The sequence below is a fragment of the Pagrus major genome, chromosome 20 (assembly GCF_040436345.1).
Source record: "Pagrus major chromosome 20, Pma_NU_1.0".
Taxonomy (NCBI): domain Eukaryota; kingdom Metazoa; phylum Chordata; class Actinopteri; order Spariformes; family Sparidae; genus Pagrus; species Pagrus major.
In genome coordinates, this window is record NC_133234.1 from 16,187,972 (window position 1) to 16,212,093 (window position 24,122).

At 40.6% G+C, this 24,122-nt stretch overlaps 1 protein-coding gene across 3 annotated transcripts in view; it reads right to left on the bottom strand.

Annotated features, from left to right (window-relative positions):
* dnmbp (dynamin binding protein) overlaps positions 1–24,122 on the bottom strand; it is a 52,684-nt gene that overhangs the window by 27,342 nt on the left and 1,220 nt on the right. For all 3 annotated transcript variants that reach the window (XM_073489356.1, XM_073489355.1, XM_073489354.1), the window contains exons 2-4: positions 9,289–9,443; positions 7,237–7,359; positions 1,567–3,792 (exon numbers count right to left, since the gene is read on the bottom strand). In XM_073489356.1, coding sequence (XP_073345457.1) covers positions 1,567–3,792; positions 7,237–7,359; positions 9,289–9,433 — 2,494 coding nt within the window. In that variant the 5' untranslated portion in view covers positions 9,434–9,443. The remainder of the gene's footprint in view (positions 1–1,566; positions 3,793–7,236; positions 7,360–9,288; positions 9,444–24,122) is intronic.

Genomic DNA, 24,122 nt, shown 5'->3' on the forward strand with positions numbered 1-24,122 from the left:
GCAGGAATGCACCTCGTACCTATGTGAAAAAGTGCTGGGCTGCCAAAGACAGCACCGTGCACTCAGACAGTATGAGATGGCAAATCTAGTATATAACTATTGTTTTTGAAATATGTAAACATACTAGAGAATACTGTGTTACATTTGATACCTCACTTTCAGGTTAATCAGACTTTAAAAATGCAGTTGTAACGATTAACTGTGGTTTCAAAAGGATAAGTCATGCCAAATAAGATGTGAAAGCCATTAACTATATACACTTTTTAAACCTAATTACACTCAAACAGCACCAGACAAAACTTACTTAAAAACCAGACAAATTAATTTCCCTTTACTCCACATAAACCCTGCAGAGACATCCTTGTTCTGCCACATTTGCTTTATTTTTCCAAACGAACAGCGCAGTGGGACAAAGCAAATTCCCACAATATGCACACACACATGGACGCACACACATTGTTATGATAACTCTTAATTTAAATACACAATCCTCCTTCCGCTGATCGTTGTGGACGGTAAATAGGGATGTCTTGTTTGCATAGTTCACAGCGGAATTTAAATAACTAGTGTTCGTGTGTGTGTGTGTGTGTGTGTGTGTGTGTGTGTGTGTGTGTGTGTCGGGAGAGGAAATCTGGTAAGCACCGACGGCTCGTTTTTAGATTCCTGCTATATTACATTTTGTCTTCAGTGAATTGGTATTACTTTATGAGCTAACCTGCAGGCGACAGGGCCTCAGAAGAGAACTATGACATCAAGCAAAAGAAATTCTGCTTTATTTGTCTTCTCTTTCTCTTTCTCTTTCTCTGTCTTCTGTCTTCACTCTCTGCTACAGTAGCTAACTGACTTGTAAATTGAAGGAAAAAAACAGGAAAACCAAAGGAAAATATTAAGGCTGCAACACTACAGCGTTCATAGTGAAAAAAGTGTCACACACTCTGGCTCTATATGCAGTTTACTTTAATTAGATAACGTTTCGACCCTCGGGCCTTCTTTAAGATCAAACAGAGTCTTGACTTTCTCTCTGGCAGTGATCAGCACCTCATTAAAGACATTGCTGAATGTTACCTCTGTATGAACTGCAAGCAGTGAATGTTTGGCATTTCTTCTGTGAAAAATTACTAAAATTTTAAATTGATGAAGACAGTTACAGATTAATATCCTGTTGATCGAGGAATTTGTTAAATCGACAAACTACTGCAGCTGTAGTCAGCTCAGATTTTTTTGGGGGGGAATTTCTTGAGCTACTTGTTAGCATAAACTCTGGCACTTATGACGCCAAAAACTACTCAACCAGGGTTGAGTGAGGAATCAAACCGACCTTGTCTCAAATTCCCATCAGTTCTATGATGTTATCATCTAGAGCATCCAAGTTTGGGTTTAACCAAAGACTCCCAATCCCAGAGGTCCCTGGTGGTTTTTGGTTCTAAGGCCATTGATCACAACAACTACACAGTTGATTCCTGACTGGAATCTTTGCTGCAAGTTAATCCAATGTCTCTACTGTTGTGTATCTAATAAAAGCATAAAATGCCCCAAAATACTCAATCCAATGTCTGATAGTCTTACCTTGTAGCTGCTGCTGCTCCAGGGCCAGTGTCTCCAGCGTGTAGTTGCAGAACTCCAGATTCTCCATGGCTTGCATGCGGGCCGTCTCATCTTCCTCCTCCTCCAACATGGTCCTGAGTTCCTCCGCTGTGTGCGCGTATGCCTCCATGTCATGCTCTACCTCTTGTAGACGTAGCAGCAGCTGATACCTTTCCTCCTCTTCCTGCTGTCTCTGACTCTCCAACTCCATCTCTCTCTCCAGCTCTTTCTCGGCTTCCAGTTGCCGCTGGATTTCATGTTCCTGGGCAGCTGCGAGGTCACCAAACTCATCCTGGTCGTGGATGTTTATAGCCGGTTCGTCAGGGGTGTAGAAGATCTGGCTGCTGGATGGAGGAGCAGTATTTTGTCTCGGGCAACGAGGAGGAGGACGTGGAGCAGGGCGGGCCGGTTTGTATGCAGCTGGGGCCGGCGGACGATGAGCTCTAGGACGAGGAGGAGGAGGGCGAAGGGTCCTGCGCCTCTCAAGTGAGGAAGAGGCCGAGTTCGACTGCAAGTGTTGGGACACTGGTGAGTGTATGGAGCCTCGGATAATATCGCTTTCATCACTGAAGTCCAGGATGGAAAAGTGGCGTGAGATACGGGAATCCTGGCTCAGGTCACCTACAGGCGACATGTCCCTGGTAGCATCTGAACTCATGTCAGTATCACTGTATGAAGTAGTCAAACTTTTCTCAAATTCGAAAAGCTGCTGGGTCAGCTTGGCCTCCAGGTCACTGGCTGAGGTTGCCAGGGCATCTAAGGTGATGGATGTTGGCGTTAAACCATTGGAGCCACGCATCGTCTGGGAACGCCGTGTCTCAGCGCTGCCCATCATCATATCCGCATCACTGACACTTGCGTGGCGCGTTAGCTTCTTCTGTTTATGGGCCTGAGCAAGTTTAAATAATGCCTGACCAAGACTGGGACCTCTGGTATTGGTGGTGGCACCATCCGTTGGTGAACTCTGGTAGTATCTGCTGTCTTTAGACCAACCAGAGTGAGTGCTAGGGAGGGTTAGGCTATGGCTTAGTTTGGACTGTAAAGATCGAGAGCTACCATTCGTATACTTAGACTGATTGGTGCCAGTTGATGGGCTATGGTGTCTATGGCTACGTGCAGGCAGGCTAGGCCGAGATGGGAGTCTGGGCCTCGCGGGAGGAGTGGATTTGGGTCTCTCAGGCCTTCTCTGTGCTGGGGCGACAGGTCTACGTGGCTGAGAGTCAGGCCTGTTACCTTCATGTCCTCGTCCTCTATTGGTAGTTTGAGTTTCAGTTCTGTTGTTTTCATTTTGACACCTCTGCTGCTCAGTCTTTTCAAAGTAGTCCAAGTCCCATACTGTATGATCCTCATATGTCCTCCATTCGGGCTCATTCTCTGGCCCATTGGGACATACCTGGTCTGAGCTGTATTCAGAGGTACAGCTGTTCTCTTTGTCTCCTTCTGGTTCGACAACATGTGATTCATCTGAAGCCTTTTGTCCGTCATCGTCTATTTTGACAAAACGATGAGGAAAAATACCACGTCGCCCTCGCAGCTGACCCTCCAGCCAACCATCTTCCAAAGTGCTTATAACACGTATGCGATCTCCCATATCAAAGTCCAACTCACCTGGTTCCATGGCCCGAAACTCATACAGTGCCACTGCATACACACCACCCTCCTCCTCCTCTTCTTCTTCTACTACAACAACCTCCTTCTGCTCCTCTTCCTCTCTCCCAAAAATCTCTCCTTCTTCTACACCTTCCTCCTCGGTCCCCTCTCCTGCATCGTATGGGTCCTCGTAGCTAAATTCAGAATCATTGTTCAAATACTGGCAGTCCACAGGTTCTTGAGGTGATCGAAGGGGACCAAGGAGCTCCACAAACCCCTCCGGGAAGATGCCCCTGCGGCCCTCCAGCTCCCCCTGGAACCAGCCCGGCTCAGGCAGGCCGGTGATGATGATCAAATCCCCCTCGCGGAAGTCCAGCTCCTCATTGAGCTGCGCATGGAGGCTCATAAGGGCTCGAGCCTGGCCGAGGGCGTAAGGTGGGAGCTCTGAAGCCTGGGCTTGAGCTGAGCGTTCAGACAGCTGCCTGGAGCGTCCGGAGAGGTTCAGCTCCTTTACACATGAAGTGGGGAAGAGACCACGGACGCCCAAAGCATTACAACCACGCTGCCAGATTTCTCCGAGGTTCATGGACCCTCCTGCCTCTCCAATTACCACATCACCTAGAGAGACAAAGAATAAAGAAATGCTTTAAGTCACAGTTAAATGCTAAATAAAAAGTGACACCTGTTCTTGTCCTTAGGTGTTATGTTAAGAGGGGAATTGTAAGCACTGCGATACTAAGAATGTGCTAAGAGACAAAACGGGAAAGTTTCAGGGTATAAAGGTAAGGAGAGCAAACAAGGGCTGTCCTGCCTGTTGCTCTAATCAATCTACAGTCTTTGCAGGTTTTTCCCTACCATTATAAGGTTTAGGTGTAGCACCCAAGCCATTTTGGGCACCGTCTATGCGGGCAGAATGTAAAGATTTGGAGATCATCGAAACAAACTGACTTGTTCCAGATCTCATGGTTGTAGCTAGTCCTCAGTCCCTCAGAGATTGATTTACTTGAGAAAGTTGAGGTGTTTTAATGTTGACAAATCACTCTTAAAAATGTTTTATTTATCTTTTATTAGGCTAATTTTAACTTTCACAATGATCTGTTGTTTATCAAGTCAGAGCCACTCGGAGAGTGAAGGCAATTTTGGCAGACCCTCATCACCATCTCCTGCCAGAGTTTTCACTCCTGCCATCAGGGAGGAGGTATACTTTCCCTAACAGGGCCAAATCAAACGGATAGTTGAGATAATTTGTTTCATCAGGTGTTGGGTTTTTAAACAAGCTGTAGGCCTTGTTGCTATTGCTACAAACAAAGGACTGATGTACTCTTAGAGCTTTATTTTTTATTTACCACATCAATATTATTATGATGACCTCCTGCATGTTATATGTATTATGTCTCCATTATTTTTTTAGGCCTTTCAAATTCAATACAATCCAATCAGTGGGCTTTATTAGCAGGTTTTATCATTAAGTTTCTTGGGTGTTGTTCATTTATAATCTGCTTTTCCAACTTTGTGTACACAGATATGTTAAAATATTGGTCCAAAATGATGTGAAATCGCATATATATTTTATCAAAAAATGTAAAACATCCTTTTAGAGGAGGACCCACAAATCCCCCACCAAATACATGCATGCAAGTCTTCCACAAATCTACGGAAAACACGGATATGTACATTGTTTATATTCCTTTGGTTCTCTAATCCTGTAATTAGACAATTAATTACACAAGAACAACCCTATATTTGCTGCTTGTGAGACAGAGAACTCGTGGGCCTGGCAGAGAGTTTGGTAGCTGATTTGTTTTTTTTATTGGTCCGTTTTGCAATGTTTGTGAGAAATACTTTAATTGAATCAAACTGAACTGAGCAGAATTGAACTGACTGCACCTGACATGAATGGAATTAGAAGAACTGTGTATTTTAGACATTTTTGTCCAGTTTTTTGACAGCATTCAGGTAGCCCTGATCACATTACATCTTTATTATATACACTTCATTATTGCATTCCTAATAACTGTACTGGGATCAGCCCTGCTGTTAATATATCTGGAGAATCAGGGATAACAGGAATGTTGACTGGTCAGTCATAAGTCACGGGGGTCACATTCCAAAGACCTGCGGCTCCACCTCCCATTGTGTCTGCGACCATAACTGGCACACCGCCAATAGGGACCATGGAAATTCATACTGGAAATGAACATTTCAACTCTCAGACGGCCAGATTGTTTCCTCTGATCCGGGAAGTGTTATTTATCTCTGACAATACAAAAATATCTTGTAATACTGTTGTTGATTAAATGTGGGTTATGAGTTTAAACAAAATCAGATTAAAACAAAGTAATAAATATGTAATTATGGTAATGAGACACAGTGAAATGATGATTAATTATTTTACATAGTTTATAGTGACTTCTCATTGTATATTTTACAAACTTAAACGTAATCTAGTGTCCAACTGGATTAATTTTAAAGTTTTAATTTATCAAAATTAACTTTTCCATTAAAGTCCAACTACTACTATGACTACAACTACCACTAGCAATTCTACTGATATTAAAAAAATAACATATAAAAAAGTTTTACCAATGTAAAAGACCTCTGCAAACATCTGTGAGAGTGTTGTGAATGACAGATGAGAAAAAAAACAGCAAAACAATGAATGTAATCATGTAAGGCAATTCAGGAATGTAATAAGAGAACAAAAAAAGCCTGTGGCAGTCAGTCTCTGTGGGTTTCAGGTGGACTCTGGGGACATCTAGTGGGGAGTTTTAGTAAAAGACGTTGTGTGTTTAATGTGTCTACACTGGCTGTGTTTCTGTCAGATAGCTGCTATACAATAAAATCCCATGGAGGAATCCACCATGGTTATTTATCAAATTATTATTAGGTTAGGTATCATATCATCAGGCTATATTATCAACCAGGTAGAGAGGCCTTCATGCTTTGCTCAAGAGAACACAACAATCAGGAATTACAGTAGAAAATCCCCAAATTTTAATAATTTGCAGATAAATATCTATCATCTTATAGCTCTTTTGGATGTATGGACCATGTATATCACAGAACAGGAAATCAGAGGACAAAACAGACATGTTCTTACTTTGAAAATGAATCTCTTTCTTTATCTAAATACCATTCATCCATTTAAAAGATCAATAAAGGACCCCATCAATAAAGAGCTGATCAATTTGATTTCACAAAATGAATATAGGAGAATAACAAATAAAATGAATTAATACATATTGGGTTAATAGGATAGCATTGGCATTGAACTAAACAGTTCTTATGAATGTAAGCGCTTTTCCAAACTAGAAAACAATCATTACACAATCAGATGCAAACCTGTGTCTGTAATTGACTGTGTACAGTATATGAGACTTGGTGTGTAGGGTTTCTTTACTTTTTATTCCTTCATGGAGGTATCAGTTCTAACTTGTCTTTAGAAAGTCCCTTACGCTGTAGTGTGATCTTTTACTTTCGTTCTGAACCAAATTTCTAGAGAGGCTCCACCAGACATTGCAGCAGAGTGACACCACAGGTTTGAGCCATGGCTTCTTTCCATGAAAAAAACAGCGCCTTGTCTCCATTCCATATAGTCAATCTTTTTATTACATTACGATTTGTAGAAAGAATTAAGCTTTTTACTAATTTTCTTTTACAGTTATTCGTATATAAAATCGAATGCTGCACAAAAACCATAGTTTGATTTTTGCAACATTCAATTTCCCGGTTTGTGGCAGTGGAGACAAGACGTCAGGTCACAACATTCAACACGACACAGCCACACTACAACACAACACAATTTACCTGAGCACAGCGACATCAACACGTTAAGCTAAGTGAGAAAACCATCAGAGTTAATGGAAGCACTTTTCAAAACCACAGTTTGGCTCGTGTTACACCCAGTATCCTGTTCAAAACATCTACTCACACATAACATATAACAAAGCCCTTGTGTGTGCTGAAGTCTTCATGTTTTATGACTAAGAGTCATAAAGACAAGGAGGGATTCATACTACAATCATTACTGGAAATGTATGTGTGTATTCAGTGTGTCTGTACCTCTCTTTAGTGACAGGTTGCCCGACTCTGCTGAGCTGTAATCATTGATGCACACATACAGTCTGTCTCCAGGCTTGGTGCTGGGAATGGTGACCTCTTCCACAAAGGTGCTGGGAAACTGACCTGAAGACGGGAGACAGAACAAGAACACGACTGAATAACTGCAGTAAAGGCAGTGAAAAACAGCCCCTACATAAGTCTGATTTCCTCAAGACAATGACAACAATGACTGCTGTAACTCACAGACATGTACATTGTTGTCCAGGTGTAGTATCTTCATCCTAATATCAATGCAAACTGACAAAAAAGTTGTATCGTATCGTATCGTATCGTATCATATCGTATCATATCGTATCGTCTCGTATCGTATCATGCCGTATCGTGTTGAATCGTATTGTATAGTATCGTATTGCATCATATCATATCATATTTTATTGTATCATGGGGGGCCAACTCTGGCATTAAATCTGCTAAATCCTAGCTAGAGAACATGTAACAACTGCTAGCTTGTTTATGTTCGTGCTGTTAGCAACCAGGTTATGGTCCGTGTTAACTTGCCTTTTACAGCGTAAAGTTTGCTACCTAGGAGGTTGTTTCCCATAGAGAAGTGGATTTTCGCACAGTTAGCGGAGGGTGAAGACTGAAATAGTCAGCCAATCACAGACCAAACCACAGTCTACATCCAGTGATTCAGACTGTACCAGTATAGGGAGAGGGAAGTGTCATTTTCATGAACTTTAAAATGTGCAGATTTAAGTTGCTGAATAAAACAATTTGTTTTTATAGGCTGAACTAACAAGCCTACTGTTTTACTGTAGTTTGCAATTAAAATCTATGTGGAAATAATGATATGTGTACTATCAACAGATTAAGAACCTTTGATTGTTATTTAGTGTAAATGAAGAGAGCGAGACAGAGAGCCCTTACTGTAATCCATATGTGCATTTCTTTGAACTTCACTTCTGTAAGTGTACGTCACTAAGGCAGTTTTTATCTTTCCAAGGAAGTCATGTCGTCAAAATACTGATATCATCTGTGTTTTCATGGAGCAAGCCACTACACTGACTTCCTATCTGCACTTCCCCTCTGAAGGAATCCCCTTTCTCATCTTATCCCTTCGACTCTTGGAAAACTTAAGTGGATTTCTGTGCGCTCGACCCTTCAAGGGCAGAGAAAGCGAGGGGACAGTGATATGCTTTTCAAGGGCAAATCTTTGGTTCCTCTGCAAAATACAGGGATTTGATACACAACACATATAATGTGTAAGAGCTTATTTATGAAAAATAGTTATCATTGATTTTTCCCAATTATCAAACCTGCTTATGAACAAGAATGTTTGATTTTTAATCCTCTGAACCCCTCAAACCGATACTCCTTATTCCACAATATCCTATCTTGCACATATGATGTAATGCATTACAAAACTCCTAGAGGATTGCTTGGCTGTATATATTGACTGTAATCTGTCTTGGTTTGTCCAGTTCTTCTGTATGCACTGGGATTCAACAGTGACCCTTCCTCTTGCACGAACTCAGAGTGTTTGGGGTAAGACAGAGAATGATGATGTTATTTTATCACAAGTTTATTTCATTAAGGAATATAAGCTTGGTTCAGTGACACATCAGTCAAGTTAAAATCACAAATAAACAGACTGGTCCACACAGCAATGAAATTGATGGGGGTGGGGGAACATCGCTCCCTCTCTGCTCTTTGCAAAGAATATAGTTAAACCTGCTAAGGAAATTATAGCTGACCCCTTGCGTGCCCTGTATTCAGAGGGTGTGAAGTGAGCTGTGTTGCATGTATTTGAATGCACTTGTCTGTGCTATGCACTTAATGTCTGTAACTGCACTATAACCACATGTATCTTTATGTGGCAGCCATTATGTCCATGACAAATTTCCCTCAAGCGATATAAAGTTATATTTAATCTTCAACCAGAGCATGTCAACAATTATTTGTGGAAAGACAAACCAAGACTTTGTTGGTGAGTTTTATTTAGTTGATGTCAATTTTGGATGAGGTGTGTTTTACGAGGAGTTGACACCTTACCTGTGACGCCATCTTTGTTACCAAGCAACCAGAACTCATCCAGGACGCTGAGCACCTCGATAACATCACCAGTGAAGAGTGGCAGCTCCTCAGAGACGCTGGGGAGAAACTCGAACACGGCACGCACCACCGATCCTGCTTCCATTACTCATAACCTGCAGAGGTTAAAATAAAAAAAGAGAGAGACAGAGAGATTAAGAGATAATTCCCACACTGTTTTATATCAAAATGCATGAAAAGAATCACAACGAAATGCTGAAAGTGCAAAACTTTAATAAGATATTGAGAGATTGAAGATGCAGAAGGCTAAGTTTTCTTGAACAGGCACACTGGCGCTATTCAAAATGCTCACCATGCAAATCAACAAATGCCTCATTCGAGTTTGTGAAACAACACCAGCTGAAAGGGGAAGCGAGAGCATGAGAAAAGCCACAATAAAAAGGAGAGAGAAAAGAACGAGAAAAGCAAAAGAGAGAGGGCTGTACTTAAGAAGGCTGAAGGACATTCCTCAACACTCTTCGATCCTTCTCCTGTTTCTCTGCCACCTCATGAGGTAGGGATGTACACTCCTTTGTGTTATTCTGACCACTGAGCCTCTCAATCTTACACTGTCTTAACATTTCTCGTCACTTGTTTCACATGATGAAAATCCAATTCAGTGGTCGATCATATTTCTTACATGAGCATACAGCTCATCCAATTGTAGTTAAATCCTCTAATTTCTGGATTTTTCTTGGAAACAGATAAGATATTTGGATGAATGGGTGTGATTTCACACTATGTTCTTCTGTGCATGTGTTTGCAATTGCTGATAACCGGCATGCAAGACATTAAAATGTGCAGGAATGTGATCAAAATATAATTAAGTGTGCAAGGGAAGCCATATATTTGGAAACCAACTGCTTTAAGGCGCATGAAACAAAAGAAATGTCTAAGTCAATTATAAGCAAAATAAGAAAACACACATACAAAGATTGGTTTTGATTAGTATTTTACAGGCCCTTGTGTATCATTATCTGGAGACAGACTAACCACAGGTGGGGATGGACACGCTCAAAGAGAGGGGAAACGAGAGAAGAGGGCTGTAGTTTGCCTCAGTCAATGGGGCCTCTGTTAAGTTGGCCGAGGGGGAGAGGAACAGGACTGTAGCCTAGTTCAGTGACACTGTCTCTGGGGAGAGACTCAGGTTATCCTGGACGTGGTGGTGGTGGAGGTAGATACGGTGGACAGATGATCAGCATTAACAGAAAGAAAGAGCATCGAATGTGTGTGTGTTTGGGCGGCTGCCTGTGGTAAAGGTTAAGCAGAACTGTTTTGCTTAACAAAAGCAGTTAGTGGTCACTTTTCAGTGAAGTACGGGAAGGTTGTGAAGTACCGGAGGTTGGGAACTCAACACCACATAGTGTTGGAGCCACAGTGAAACCAGAGCCACCACATTAACTAATGCAAACCAACAGGAGGTGTCCAAGAAGAGGGAAAGAGCACAGACAGGCTGTGTATCCATTCATTCAATGGAACGGAAGCCATGTTGTTTATTTTGTTCATTTTTATGTTCTGTTGTCATCAGTGGATCTGATCCCTCCATAAAAAATGAATAAAATGTGATGGATTATTAATGTCCTTTGGATTAGAGCAGGATGAACAACATGAAGCACACTGTTAATCACATTTCTGCTTATCCTCAGTTCAAAGGAAACAATGGCTGCCTGTTAGACACCAATAGCAAATTAATCAAGTCCTGACACGCACACAGGTGAACTCATATCATCCATCTTTGAGGACCGGTTTCCATGAAACAGTGATCTGATAATGATCTACCCAACAACTTACAGCCTGACCTGACGTGTCTTAGTTTATTTAACAGTTTCCTGTAAACAGACACACATTTCAGAAGGAGACAGGTTGAACCAGAACACTTGAACTTGCAGGTGTGCTAATAAATTGTACTTGAAGCTACAGTGTGGAGCACTTTTTCCATGTTTGTCTTTTTGACAACTAATCACAAATAAAAGTAAAGTGCACCAAAACTGGACAGATTTGTGTGATTTTGGAAAGAACTTCTTCTCAGCATCAAACAAATAATGTCTTGCTCTCCAACCTTATACAGTGAGAAAGGGTTCTGCCAGAAAATGTTGTGCAAAGAATTAAAAAGAGCTTGAAAAACAGCAGAAAAGCACAACAAACCACCAGCCCAAATTAAAACAGAAATATCTATTTGTCACATTTTCTGAATTAATCAATGCCTTTTTATTTTTACATTATTTTAGGTAAATTTCAAGGTCCAATTTAAAGGATTTCAGGGGATCCATTTACAAAAATGTCATATTAATATTCGTAATGTGTTCATTAGTGTCTATCCTCTGAAACTGTACCTTAGAATGAGCCTTTAATATCTACAGAGGGAGTGAGTCCTGTTCCACAGTCTGCCATGTAGCACCAACATTTTTCTACAGTAGCCCAGAATGGACAAACCAAAAACTGGCTCAAGAGAGGTCCTTTCACATTGCAACCTCACAGCTAGATGCCACTAAATTCTATACACTGCACCTTTACTGGCATATCCATTTATTTATTATTATTATTATCATTAATCATTTACTTTTGGCAGTTCTGGTCCCGCATAAATCTAGTAGTAAAAATATCACTTCTGGTGTACAACTGGGCTTTACAAAGCTCTGCGATTTTGAATTGTGTTTTTTAAGTGATCTAAATAAATATTGACCCTTATTGGATGACCGTGGTTTTGTTTCCTCGAACGTCAACTGCTCTCTGCTAAATAGTGTTGTAAGAAATATTTCATTAGGACTCCATCTTGTCTTCCTGTGTGATGTGGTAACACAATGTCTACTTCACTGTATGTGAAATCCATGCGTAGATTACAGTCTTCTCTGCATAGGCATCATTTGTTCAGATTGATAATATTAATGTCAACTAATGTCTCAAACTTAATTCTGAAAAATCTACAGTACATGAATTCATTTAACCACTTTCCACCTCTTGACTGAGCATTTCCGGCCTGCCTCCCACAGCTGAGCTTATGTTCAACACCCAGGAAAATAAACCTCTTTCCACACCTGACCACGCTGCCAGGACCTGTGAAGTGTCACTGGGCGGCTGCAGCTTTCTTCATGTTAATCCTCAGATCTGCATACAGCCAGACAAGCTCCTTAGTGTTATTTATGGTCCTGTCAGTGTGTCAATGGCCCCTGTGCTCGGTGACTTTTACACCCTGCTCTGGCAGATGATGACACAAGCTGCCTGGCAAAAACACTGTTTAGTTTTCCAGTGAGGCCGAGGTCCCGTACAGTAGTTGAACATGGTTGGCACAAATTTTTACAGGACAGCTGACATAAAAATAGGCCCATATCATTTATATGGTCAACATAATAGCTGCAGTTAAGCGCTGAATCATTCTAGTTCTCAAAATAAATAAACTCATGGTGGGCGGATGAACTGTAATAACTCTGGTGATAATTTCTTTTCAACACGAGAATAACATTTCTGACGCAAAGTGAAATATGTCAACAACTCCTGGATGTTATGACGAGAAATTGCCACAGATGTTCAAATGACTTCAGTGATACTTTGACATTTTCTCTAGCGCCGCTATCGGATCAGAATTTATGACCAAATACCTGAAAAGCTAATGAAATTAACATCAGCCTTAGCTTTATCACATGCACCATCACATAATTTATGTCACCTAAATGCATGTTTTTCTTCATTTTAAAAAGGTGCAATATGGAAGAATTTCAGTTGAAAACATTTAAAAAGTAACTAAAATTATCAACATAATGTGAAGAAATAACAGTTATGACATCTATATATTGTGCTGCAGAGATATCTACTGAAGTTAGCATGCTAAGCAGCTAGCAACAGCCTGTTCTGCTTCCAACATTCCTGTGCTAGTGGTGTAAACACCACTCTTCTGATGCTCCGAGTTCCCTGTCTGGACCACTAGATGCACGGCTAATAGAGCTAACTAGCTAATGGCAGCCACAGTTAGCAGCAGTTAGCGGTTACTCAGGTGAAACGTTTCCCCTTGTTTGTTTGGAGTATGAATATGAAGGTGTCCATTTCTTATATATTGCACCTTTAAATAACAGGAAGAAAGGAACTGCGATAATCTCAATTGTTTAGTAAACAATAGTTGCAGCCTGGAGCCCTGATAACATCACATAAGGCCCAGATCTATTTCAGAAATGAATCGGCCTATTTAATTGACAAGATTAATTAGTTTGAATTTCTATTCAGCTAACTGTGTTCATTTCACTCATGTAGGCCAATATCACATTTCCACTTTATAAATTAAATTATGTAGCAGCTGGCATTAATTAGGGTTCTTGTGGATGCATAATACAAAACAAATGTGCGCATTCTCCCAAATTATGCCAGCAGAGTTGGTGTTATTGGATCATCCCCATCGGTTACAAATACCCAGAGCTAAAACAGCAGTTTCACATTGCCAGAACTGATTTGAATGACTAAAACGTACGTAAAAAAAGGTCTTCTTATCTTCCTCTCATCGTGCAAGCATACCGTGCAAGTTTCAGTGTGTGAGTGGCTCATTCTGACTCATAACTTCACCAGCGGAGGGCCTTTTTGTTTGGATTTGAAAAAAAAAAGGAGAGGGAAAAATGGGATCACATAAGGAGGAGCAGGCGTGTCTGGAGGAAACAACGCCGGCAGTTTACCATTGCCACATTGTAACCAAATTACTTTTGAACAGCCGATGGAAGGTATCATTTCAAGAAAAGCACACACAAAAAAAATTTACGATTAAGTTCATAAATCAAATGGTCTGTGAAGCTGCACTGGAGAACATGTCTTGGGAAAGTACAAGGGGCATTTTACACACTGCGAGGGCTTCATTACAAGACTCCAACAGGTGTGTCTCTTCTCTTAGGCTTTATGAGGTCTTGATAAGCGATGGGACTGATAATAATGGCGTGTCCTGGAACAAACTTCTGACTACAAAACTACTGAAAACTACAGTAGAGGCAGACAGTAAAGAAAGAATAGGACATTATTCTGCATTTTCAGAGTTCAGTTGTTATCTAAAGGTAATTTCAAATTAGTCCCTCAATAATGAGTCCTAAATGCAAGATTTTAGACAAAAATGAAAGTGCACTGATGACATAATTTAAGATCAGTGGGTACTAAGAAGGTCTTTTAAAGAAAGAGAGGGTGAATGAGACGGTGTTTGACTGGGACTAGTGTGTGCCACTTGGCAGCGTCCTGGAGAAAGTAACAGGATTACGACAGACAGCTAAATCAACAGCTGACACACTCTCTCTCACACACACACGCACACACACACACACACACTGTATACTCACACAACTGACCGTGGGACAAAGCACCAACTGTCTGACCTGAGAAGTGGCCTTGGAACTATCATCACTTATTACTAAACTATCTCTGCACGTGCGTTTGTGTGCATTTTCCAACATAAGTAATCAGCTTCAGATGCACTTAAAGGATTACCATGTGATGGGAAGTCTGCTGTAAATTGTTTGCATTTCACATGAGTAGCAGTGAGTTAAGTTTCCATGATGTCTCAGTGTCTCAATGAAAATATCCATCTTTTTAATCCAGGTACTGCAAATTGATATTGCAAAACAATCTACATGAAAATTATTACATCTAATCAATTTATGAAGGTCATCTGAAAAGAAAGGAATCACAGTAAGCCTGACTAGGGTACCAACTCATTAACTACAACAGCTGCATGCAAAAAAAACCAAGATGAAACTGAGAGCAACTGAGAAACATTTTGAGAATACTTAATTACATTCAGATAAAATAGTGCCCTCAGGAGCTAGCAGGAGCTGTAGCTGATAGTGACTGGCAGCAAATTAATTGACAACAATATTTCTAATCAATTCATCTTTAAAATATATATCCTTTTCTTAAATATGATGATGTGCTGCTGTTCTCTCTGTTATATAATTTTAAATGCAATATGTTTTGGTTTTGGACTATAAGTTGGGACAAAAAAATGATTTTTTCACGAAAATGTCACCTTGGTCTCTGAGATCCGGCATGTTTCACTTTTTTCTGACATGTTTAGATGAAAAGATGAATCAGCTACTTGAGAATAATCAGCAGGCGATTTGACGTTGGGGGCCATTTAATCAGTTTCATGTGAAAACTGCAATTTAAAAGAGCCACAATTTAAGGTTGTTAGTTACATAACAGTGTCTCGAAAGGCTGCAGCATGTGAGAGTTAAAAATGGTGACTGCTGATTTTACTCTTGGCAAAAAAACAAAGACTACATTTTATCTACTGTCTGTCTAATATGCTCTCTGTTTGCTAGTATTAGTTCTTTTTAAGCTTGAACAAAGATGCTTTTGTACCTTTAATGTAATATCTTAATAAACGTGCGCTAAATTGATTGTAGGAACGTATATTTAGAAGTTGACCTTTCAGTATCGGACCTTTTCAAGAAGAACTTTATTATTTTATGTAGAACTTTTCATGTAGAAAAGGAAAAATGAATTGATTAACTGTTTATTGATCGACCATTTAAGTAATTTTCTAAGAAGAAAAAGTCAAAATTCTCTGGTTTCTTTAGTCCTCTTTGACAGTAAACTGAATATCGTTGGGTTGTGGACAAAACAAGACATTTGAGGACATCATTGTGGACATTTTTTTTTTGCCATTTTCTGACATTTTATAGACTAAACAACTGATCGATTAATCCAGAAAATAATCAACAGAATAATCAACAATGAAATAATCATGAGTCACAGCCATACGTAATAACGCTTGGTACAATCATATTTCTTATAAGACTATGCCAATCAAAAACACACCTTAATTTATAGAAAATAACAGCTATTTAAATCGCAACTGCAATATCAGAGTCCACCTTTGCCTTTGCCTTTGCTGAAAGGCATCTCATCTCTGTCTCTACAGGTACATCAGCCTGAGTGCTGAAACACTGTGTTAGTGTGAGTACAGGGTGGGTGGAGGAAGTGGGATCTGCTGACTGCCAGTACCTTCTATTGAACAGGGTCATCTGATGCCAACAATGAAGCCGCTGCCTCATTATCTAGGTCCGCCTGCCAGGACGAGGCTTGCGCTGATGCACCACCAATGTGCCATTCAACCTATTCAGATACACTGAAGTGGCAGACTGGCACGTGCCTGTGTGTGGATGTCAACACACACACACACACAGACTGGTAGAAGCCTCTGGAGTGGGCCGGGTGACAGCTGATGTCTTTTGATACCGATTGTATGCCGGGGAGTGCTGAGTCCACTGAAATGCATTCACCTCGAAACAACATCACCAAAAACAGGTGACCGGCCAGTGGATGGTTCTGGATATTAAAAACTGTGGGACATCTGTTGCTTTGCTTTCCACCGTCTAGTCTTTCAGCACATGCAATGGGGGACGAGGAGGGGGGAGAATGAGAAGGCTCTGTGTGGCTGACAGTTGTCAACACAAGTCATGTGGTTTTCTAACCATCTGTTTGGAGAGTCAGTGCCTCACAGACCCCCTGTGGCATGATGACATAACCTTTTTACATATGAGGTTTTTTTTAAAGTAATTAGCAACAGCAGTCATTCATGAATGTCATAATTGGCTGAGGTGATTGAGGTCTGAACCAACATAAAACTTTATGCTCTGTGACTGGTGAATACTTTGTCAAACAGTACACACACATGAAAACCATATAAAATGATTTAGTTGAGGGTGTCTACTGGCTTGGTGGTCTAAGCCACTGGAAGCTGATGATATGATGTTAAATATCACATACAGCCAGAGTTTGTGTCTTAAAATTGCTTACTTTGTTGGACAAACTGTTCTCAAAACAAAGATATTCAGTTCATACAAAGAAAAGTAAGAACTCCTCACAATTGAGAAGCTGAAACTTGGAAATGTTTTTCATTTTTGCCTAGAATTGTACTTAAATTGCCAATGGTTTATCAAAATTGTTGCAGATGAATTTTCTGTCAAGTGATTAATTGATTCATTGACTAATTGACTAAATGTTTCAGTTCAGACCCACAAAGCATGTTTTTTTCTGGGTCCAAATCAGAGATCAACCTAACAATCAAATAGGCTGATTAATCAATGGCAACAGGTATCTGTATCCACGTAACTTGGCTTTGATAGTGGCCGATGGCTGCGCAGCCTCCACCAGTCACATGGGGATGTACAACACTGATTTTTAGGTATTTATTAATTTGAGTTTAATGTTCAGTGATCTAGATTGATTTATGTGTTTATTTATGTATTTATGACTTTGACTTAGAAATTGAGAAACTGTTGAACATCTAATAAAGTACATTTCTGACAGTGTTGCTTTTTTTTTTTTACCATGTTGCTCAGTCAGTGAATCGGTTAAGGCCTTTTTCCTGCTCCAAACTATTGTTAATAGGGAGTTTAAGCAGCAACAGTTGAGGGAGCGGCTACGGCGTTCAAGAAAAAAAAAGCCTCACGTGTGCACGATTCTATCTCGACACTTCCTGACATTGTAGCCCAACAGTTTATTATAGGAAAACGTATGGTTTGCCATACCCAAGAGTCATCAAAAAGTGTTGGAAGGTAGCTCTAGAAGTAGCCGTTGTAAGAGTTAACTGTTGCTTAGTGATACCATGGCAGCCTACTGGACATTTTGGCAGATGCTGTAGCTGTTCCTCCACCATCACTGCTTTAAGTCCCTATTATATCAGCCAGTTAAAATCCACTATCGGCCTACTGATACTTCAAATGCAGCCCTGGGCCTCTGCTGCATGCAAGTTACCCCAAACACCCAGTTCCCGCAGTTCATTTCATCTGTTACTGACTTGTAAAGGCCTCCTCATAAAAACTCTAAAAGTCAACACATAGTATGATACCACATTGCGTGTATTGCTACTGCTCCAAACAACAAGTAAAGGGCAGGACAGTGAAGGAAGCAGCCTGGCTTTAAAAGTGCATTTCAACCAGATGAGGCAGCACTACGTGGCCTCAGCCAGCTGGATAAAAAGAACACATCTGGCAAGCTGAGTCAAATGCCGAAAGACGCCAAACTCTGTCGAAATATTTGGCAAAGCCAACTCGTGCCGTTCAAACATGCGAACAGAAAAGCAAACACATACACAGACAAAAAAGAAAGCACGCAGACATACTGTACTGTACACAAACATGCCAACTCTGCATTTCAATACAAACAATAACTGCAGTGGAGACAAAGGCTATTTTGACACAAGGCCACCATCAATTCAAATTGTTTACATCAAGAGACAGGAAGGACTGTTCTCTTTATTTACAATAGTCTGGAGAGAATGCTGACTTCTGTGGTTAGGACACATCAGTTTGAGAATGAATTTGACCCACATCCCCTAAATACTGGCATTTCAGTCTAAGTGTTGTCCATCTCAAGACATAAGTCCTCTCTGAATGCACTTTTTATTTATTTTTATTTCACTGTGGTCTTTATTTTGCTTTTTCTACTTTAAAATAATGTGGTTCAGACAGCACAATTAAAGGAATAGTTTGACATTTTACTAATCTATGTATACCTGCATATGAATGATGAATCTGTAGTCCACTACTGTACTGTAATTCCCTTGTAGTCCGAGAGGTATTGACGAATCACATTTGAGGCGTCTTTGATTGCATGCAGATAAACAGACTCTTGGAGAGCAAATGAGGTGGAACGCATTTGCCAAAATACATAAACCATCGGCTATCGTCTGACAACAATTTAGCCTTTTTAACTTTATTTTAAACTGGCTTCTTGTGAGACAATCCAGTTTTAGACGTTGTAAACTCCAATGCCATTCTTGCATCTCATACCGTACACTAATATGTTTCTTGCCAATAGTTAGATGAGAGTGCTATGAATACACAGCTAGCAGCCAGTTAGTTTAGCCAAGCTTAGCATTAAGACTGTAAACCAAGCACCCAGGAAGAGCGCCAGGCTTTGAAGACAGTTTCTGGTTCGGCCAAACCGTGTAATTACATCATTACGTGATGCACTGTGGCCCTAACAGACTTTTCCCCATAAGCTTACATTGTGAAAGAAGCATCTGGAAAAGGCTGAATCCTTTTTTTTTTTTTAGTCTCACAGCCCCGAGAAAAAAATACTTATTTCACTGTCATAATTTGATCCATTGGGTCCAATAAAATCTGAATAGTCTAAAAGAGCCGCACCATTAAATCATGTATCCCTACTCAAGTTAGCCGGCTGGGTCACTATGTGCCAGAATATTTCATAGTCCAGAATGACTTTGTGTTGTCAGGTTAACACTTCAGTTTTTGTACAAATTAAACACATAAGACATTATGTGTTAATGAGTGAAATTTAGAGCTGCTCCTGGGCGGTTTTTGTTACCTTTAGGCAGAGCCGGGCTACCCGTTTCCTTCATTCCAGTCTTTATGCTAAGCTAGGCTAACTGAGAGCTGGTGGTAGCCTCAGATTGGATTGGACAGATACATGAGTGGTCTAACTAATCTGTTGTCTGAGCACATGTCTGTTGTGTTGCTACCTGAACCTCAAGGATGAGTTAGGCTCAAACTCGCTGCGGTATTTCTGACTCCTCTGGCCCCAAGTGAAACACATGGCAGGATGGGAGGGTTGTCCAAATACAGTACCACTATAAAATGATCCTTTGTCGGCCAAGTCAGGTCTTGCAACGCAGCGATTACTTTCCTTCTTGGCCAACAATGAGCTGAGTCAGGGCAGGACATGCCTAGCAAATCATCTTCCACACCTCTTTACTTCGACAAACTTTGCTTTAAAAAACAGCTAAATGGGTTTCTATTGCAAATTGAGGATTCTACTCTTTTTGCGAGTTAAAATTAAAAAGATGTAAAGAAATACTGATGGTCTGTGACTTTTCTAACTGTAGAGAGAACATTGCAAGATGTGTTGCTGCATGAGTGTAGGGGAAAACCCTGGGTGGTTCCTTGGAAAAAGACTGCAAATACTCTTTTTGGCTCATCCAAAGCTCTAAATCCACCATCGTCTTCACATTTTCATTCACTTCACTTTCCTGCATCTCTGCATTTTGGCGAGTGCACATGCATTCCCTCAAGCCGGCTCTATTTCTTCCTTTTCTTTCTTTCTTTGACTCTTTTCACTCACATATTTGTTTCTCCATTCCTGTCTCAAGCGCGCACGTGTTGAATATTAATGCCTTTGATGACACACACACACACATATACACACACACCGGGTAGATCTGGTCTTTTGCATAAACATTTCCAGAGCGAGGAGGACAGCTCAGACGTCTGTGCTCAGAGGGCAGAGGCCGCGTTGTCACGAATACAGAGATCTGTTTGGACGGTGGAGGGTTTTCCCTGGGAGGACCCCAGAGGTGCCCGAGGAGATGCCGCACCCTTAAAACATGGCTGAGCCCTAATAGTTTGCATATGAGCTGTTACATAACTGATCTCTCCGTTGGAATCACATCATGACATGCCTGCAGGAAAGAGATCAATTTATGGAGGGTGAAATAAGTGTGCTCTTTTCAGAAAAATTCACACAGACACAACGTTCTCACATCGTGTTCCCTAACTTTTAGAAAATTGAGGGTGAATTGAGGACATTAACAAAAGACTGCCAAGATGGCAGAACATAGCATGCCTTAATGAGTTTTGTGAATCAACTCTTGGGACAACTCATTGGAATAATCGAGGCAGAGGTTGGTTAATACCAGCTGCATTGGAATTCAGATCTTGAAATGTCACTTTACAAGCAAAGATGTCCGTTTCAAAAATAATTGCACATCATTAAACAAAACTTATGCGGGCGCAAAAGCTCAACAAAATTCTCTAAGAACCATAAAACCAGTCCACAGAGATTAGAAATATTACTGCCATTAACTTTTTTGTAGAAGGATGGCAGCAAGAGCAAACCAAATGTTGCTGCTTCTGTTACTAATTTGTCATCTACCCAGTACTATGTTGCCTCAGAAAGTTCTTGCTAACTAACTGGACAGATTTCTCAGCCTTGACGGTGATCTTTCCTTGTTTTGTCTGTCCTCTAGCAAGCATGTACAGCTTCTCTCAGTCTTCATGTTTATTTTTCCCAGTCGGTCTTGTCTAATCCAATCCGTAGACTGTATGAAACATGGACTCCATGACGTCACCCACAGGTTTCTGAAGAGCCATTGTAAAGCTCAGTGTGGTGGCTCCACATCGACGTTGTTTAGGCTGCAGCAGCGCGGGCAGCAGGGGTGCAGAACCAGAATGCTAAATTACGAATCCTACTCTGGTGAGGGCATGAGCACAGATCACAGGCAACGTAGGACGGGGAAGTCGCGGGTGCACTCGTAGCATGGATCAATGCGACACGGCAACACGACAGACGTTTTTTTGCAACATTATGTTTCACTTGTATTCACTCAATTTGGTCTTGTGCACCAGTTTAAAACCCACCATAATGATGTGCCTTGCATGATTGCTCATTATTATTTCTTAATCTGACGATGGACAAACAGTCACTCAGGACCGGCAAACTGATTTGCATTTAAGTACCACCAACCTCTGGGTCTGGGGGTTACGTTCACAACATTACAAATGGGAAAGAGGCGGAGCATGGGCGGAGCTGAGACAGGCAGAGTTAAGCATAATTGCTGGCAGGTAGCTAGACAGCTAGCTCCTGGCAAGTTGAATTCATCCCTTTACAGTTGTCATCAATGGGGAAAATTAGCTATAAGGACCAGAACCAGTTTTTGCAACAAGCTGTAAACATGTTTATTTCTGCTGTACAGATGACCATTTTAACATGGCGGTCTATGGACTGTATTTGTACTTCATACGTTACTTTTGGAGCCAGCCTCATGCTTCACCCCTTTCTTTGCAGCCGCTGCTCATACTAGCGCTAAACTCTTCCTCCCCCTTTTCACATCCAGTTCAAATCAAATTAATTCTCCAGCGTTTCCCTGCCTGTTCAGCCGAGCTAACTTATACTGTGCTGCCAGCGAGGAACGTAAGGAATGTCATTTTTTTAATGTCTGAGAAATGCCTCACTCTGAAGTGACAGCATATTACATAATAGGAAGAAAAATTGAATTTTCCTTTTTTACCCATGCACCATCAAGTCTTTTTTTCACTACTTTGCTCTGCTTGACATTATTTACTGTCGCTGTAGCTTGGAGTGCCTTTGGTTGGTTGCAATTATAATCACATCACAATTACATGTTTAACTGGGTTCATGGGGACAGCTTCTGCATAGCGTTTGTGACACGTAACACAGGCAAACTGACACAAACATCTCAAGTTTCTTTGTGCTGATATAGGAGCCTGTTGCAAGTGCTGAATAATTCAGTGTGTAGGATGTTTGTGTGCATCCACAGTCCTGACTAGGCACTAAACACAAAGGCTGGACAGCAGAGGAGAAAAAGATACTCTTGATTAAGACTGATAGTAGTTAAAGAAGAAGACCTCAGGTGGTTTGCCAGGTATAACTCAGAGGAAGCAAAAGGTAAAATACACTGTCATGCACAGTCCTGGGACACGTGCATGGACAAGTTATTGACTCTTTTATTTTCATAAAAAGACTGGTGAATGGTTCCCTGCAGGCTAAGAAAACTGAAAGGGAATTTATGGTGTGTGAGCCAGCGCCAAAGCACTGTAACTCCTAATAATGACACTGCAGCAGGAGAGTAGAAAGCTGGTGTTGGTCGAGTAGAAATACTGATATCCTGACTTCAGTGTGGATGGTTGGAAGACATGCATTTAATGATCAATGCAGGTGAAATGTATGGATTTCATATTCAGCGATTTTGTCAGAATCACTTACATATCTGTGTCTATATATTTGATGTGTTTAAAGGGGTTAAACTAGGATAAAAGGTGCCTGTATGAAACTACACATTCACTTCCTTTGTTTATAGAGCATGAAAACAAATGTGGAGGATGATGATAAACTGCTGTGATTTGGATAAGCAACATGGTACAGGTTGAATCTGGTATATGGTACAGTTCTGTCACTATGTTTGAACTTCTTACTTAACTTCAGCTGTGTGTAAATGCTGTTATGGCAAAAAAACATACTGTATTGTGCGAACAGAACAAACGCATATTTAGCTTTTGCTCTTTGTGTTTGGGAGACTCCTCTTGATATAATGAAGGCTATAATCTATCTCTCGCAGAGCTGTTTGGCCCAAACAATGGTCCATAGTGTGACTAGAGCCTGTTCGACTAAATCTGGACTCAGTTCAAATGGCCGAGTCAACTACATAACTAAAAAAAAAACAGACCCTATAATGTGGTATGTTTCTCTGTTTCTGTAATACATTACACAGTTGCTGTAATCTTTGCATCCTTGCATGCAATGATTATGAGCATCAGCACACTGCTCCAGTTCAACATCAGACTGTCCCGATCCAACTCAAACAAAACTAATGATCTCTGGGATATGGTTGAGTAGAATAGAATAGAACAGAACTGCCAAAAAAACGCATGAACAGAGATGTCAAATCAGGGTACGAACTGACAGCAAGAGTCCTAAAAGAGTAGAATGAACTGAGAATGTCATACACTGATATCAAAAACTATAGAATGTGATTAAATAGAAGGAGTGAACACATCAAACCATGTCTGGTCTGAAAATTAAGCAATATTACTGAATGTAGGGGTGGGAGAGGTGCAGGCGCATGCTTTATTTTTCTGTATCGGTAACTGTCCTTGTCATAAAGGTAGGGCTGTACTACAATTAAAATGTTAAGTCATGAATTTGTTAAGAGAGGGTAAAAGTATTTATCAAATGTTGTCATCATAGTTTATATATTTTTGTTTTGTTTATACACCTGTCTTTTATTGCCCTGATACGTCTACATGTCAAGATATTGACACAACACAACTGGTCACAAAAAAAAGGAAAAA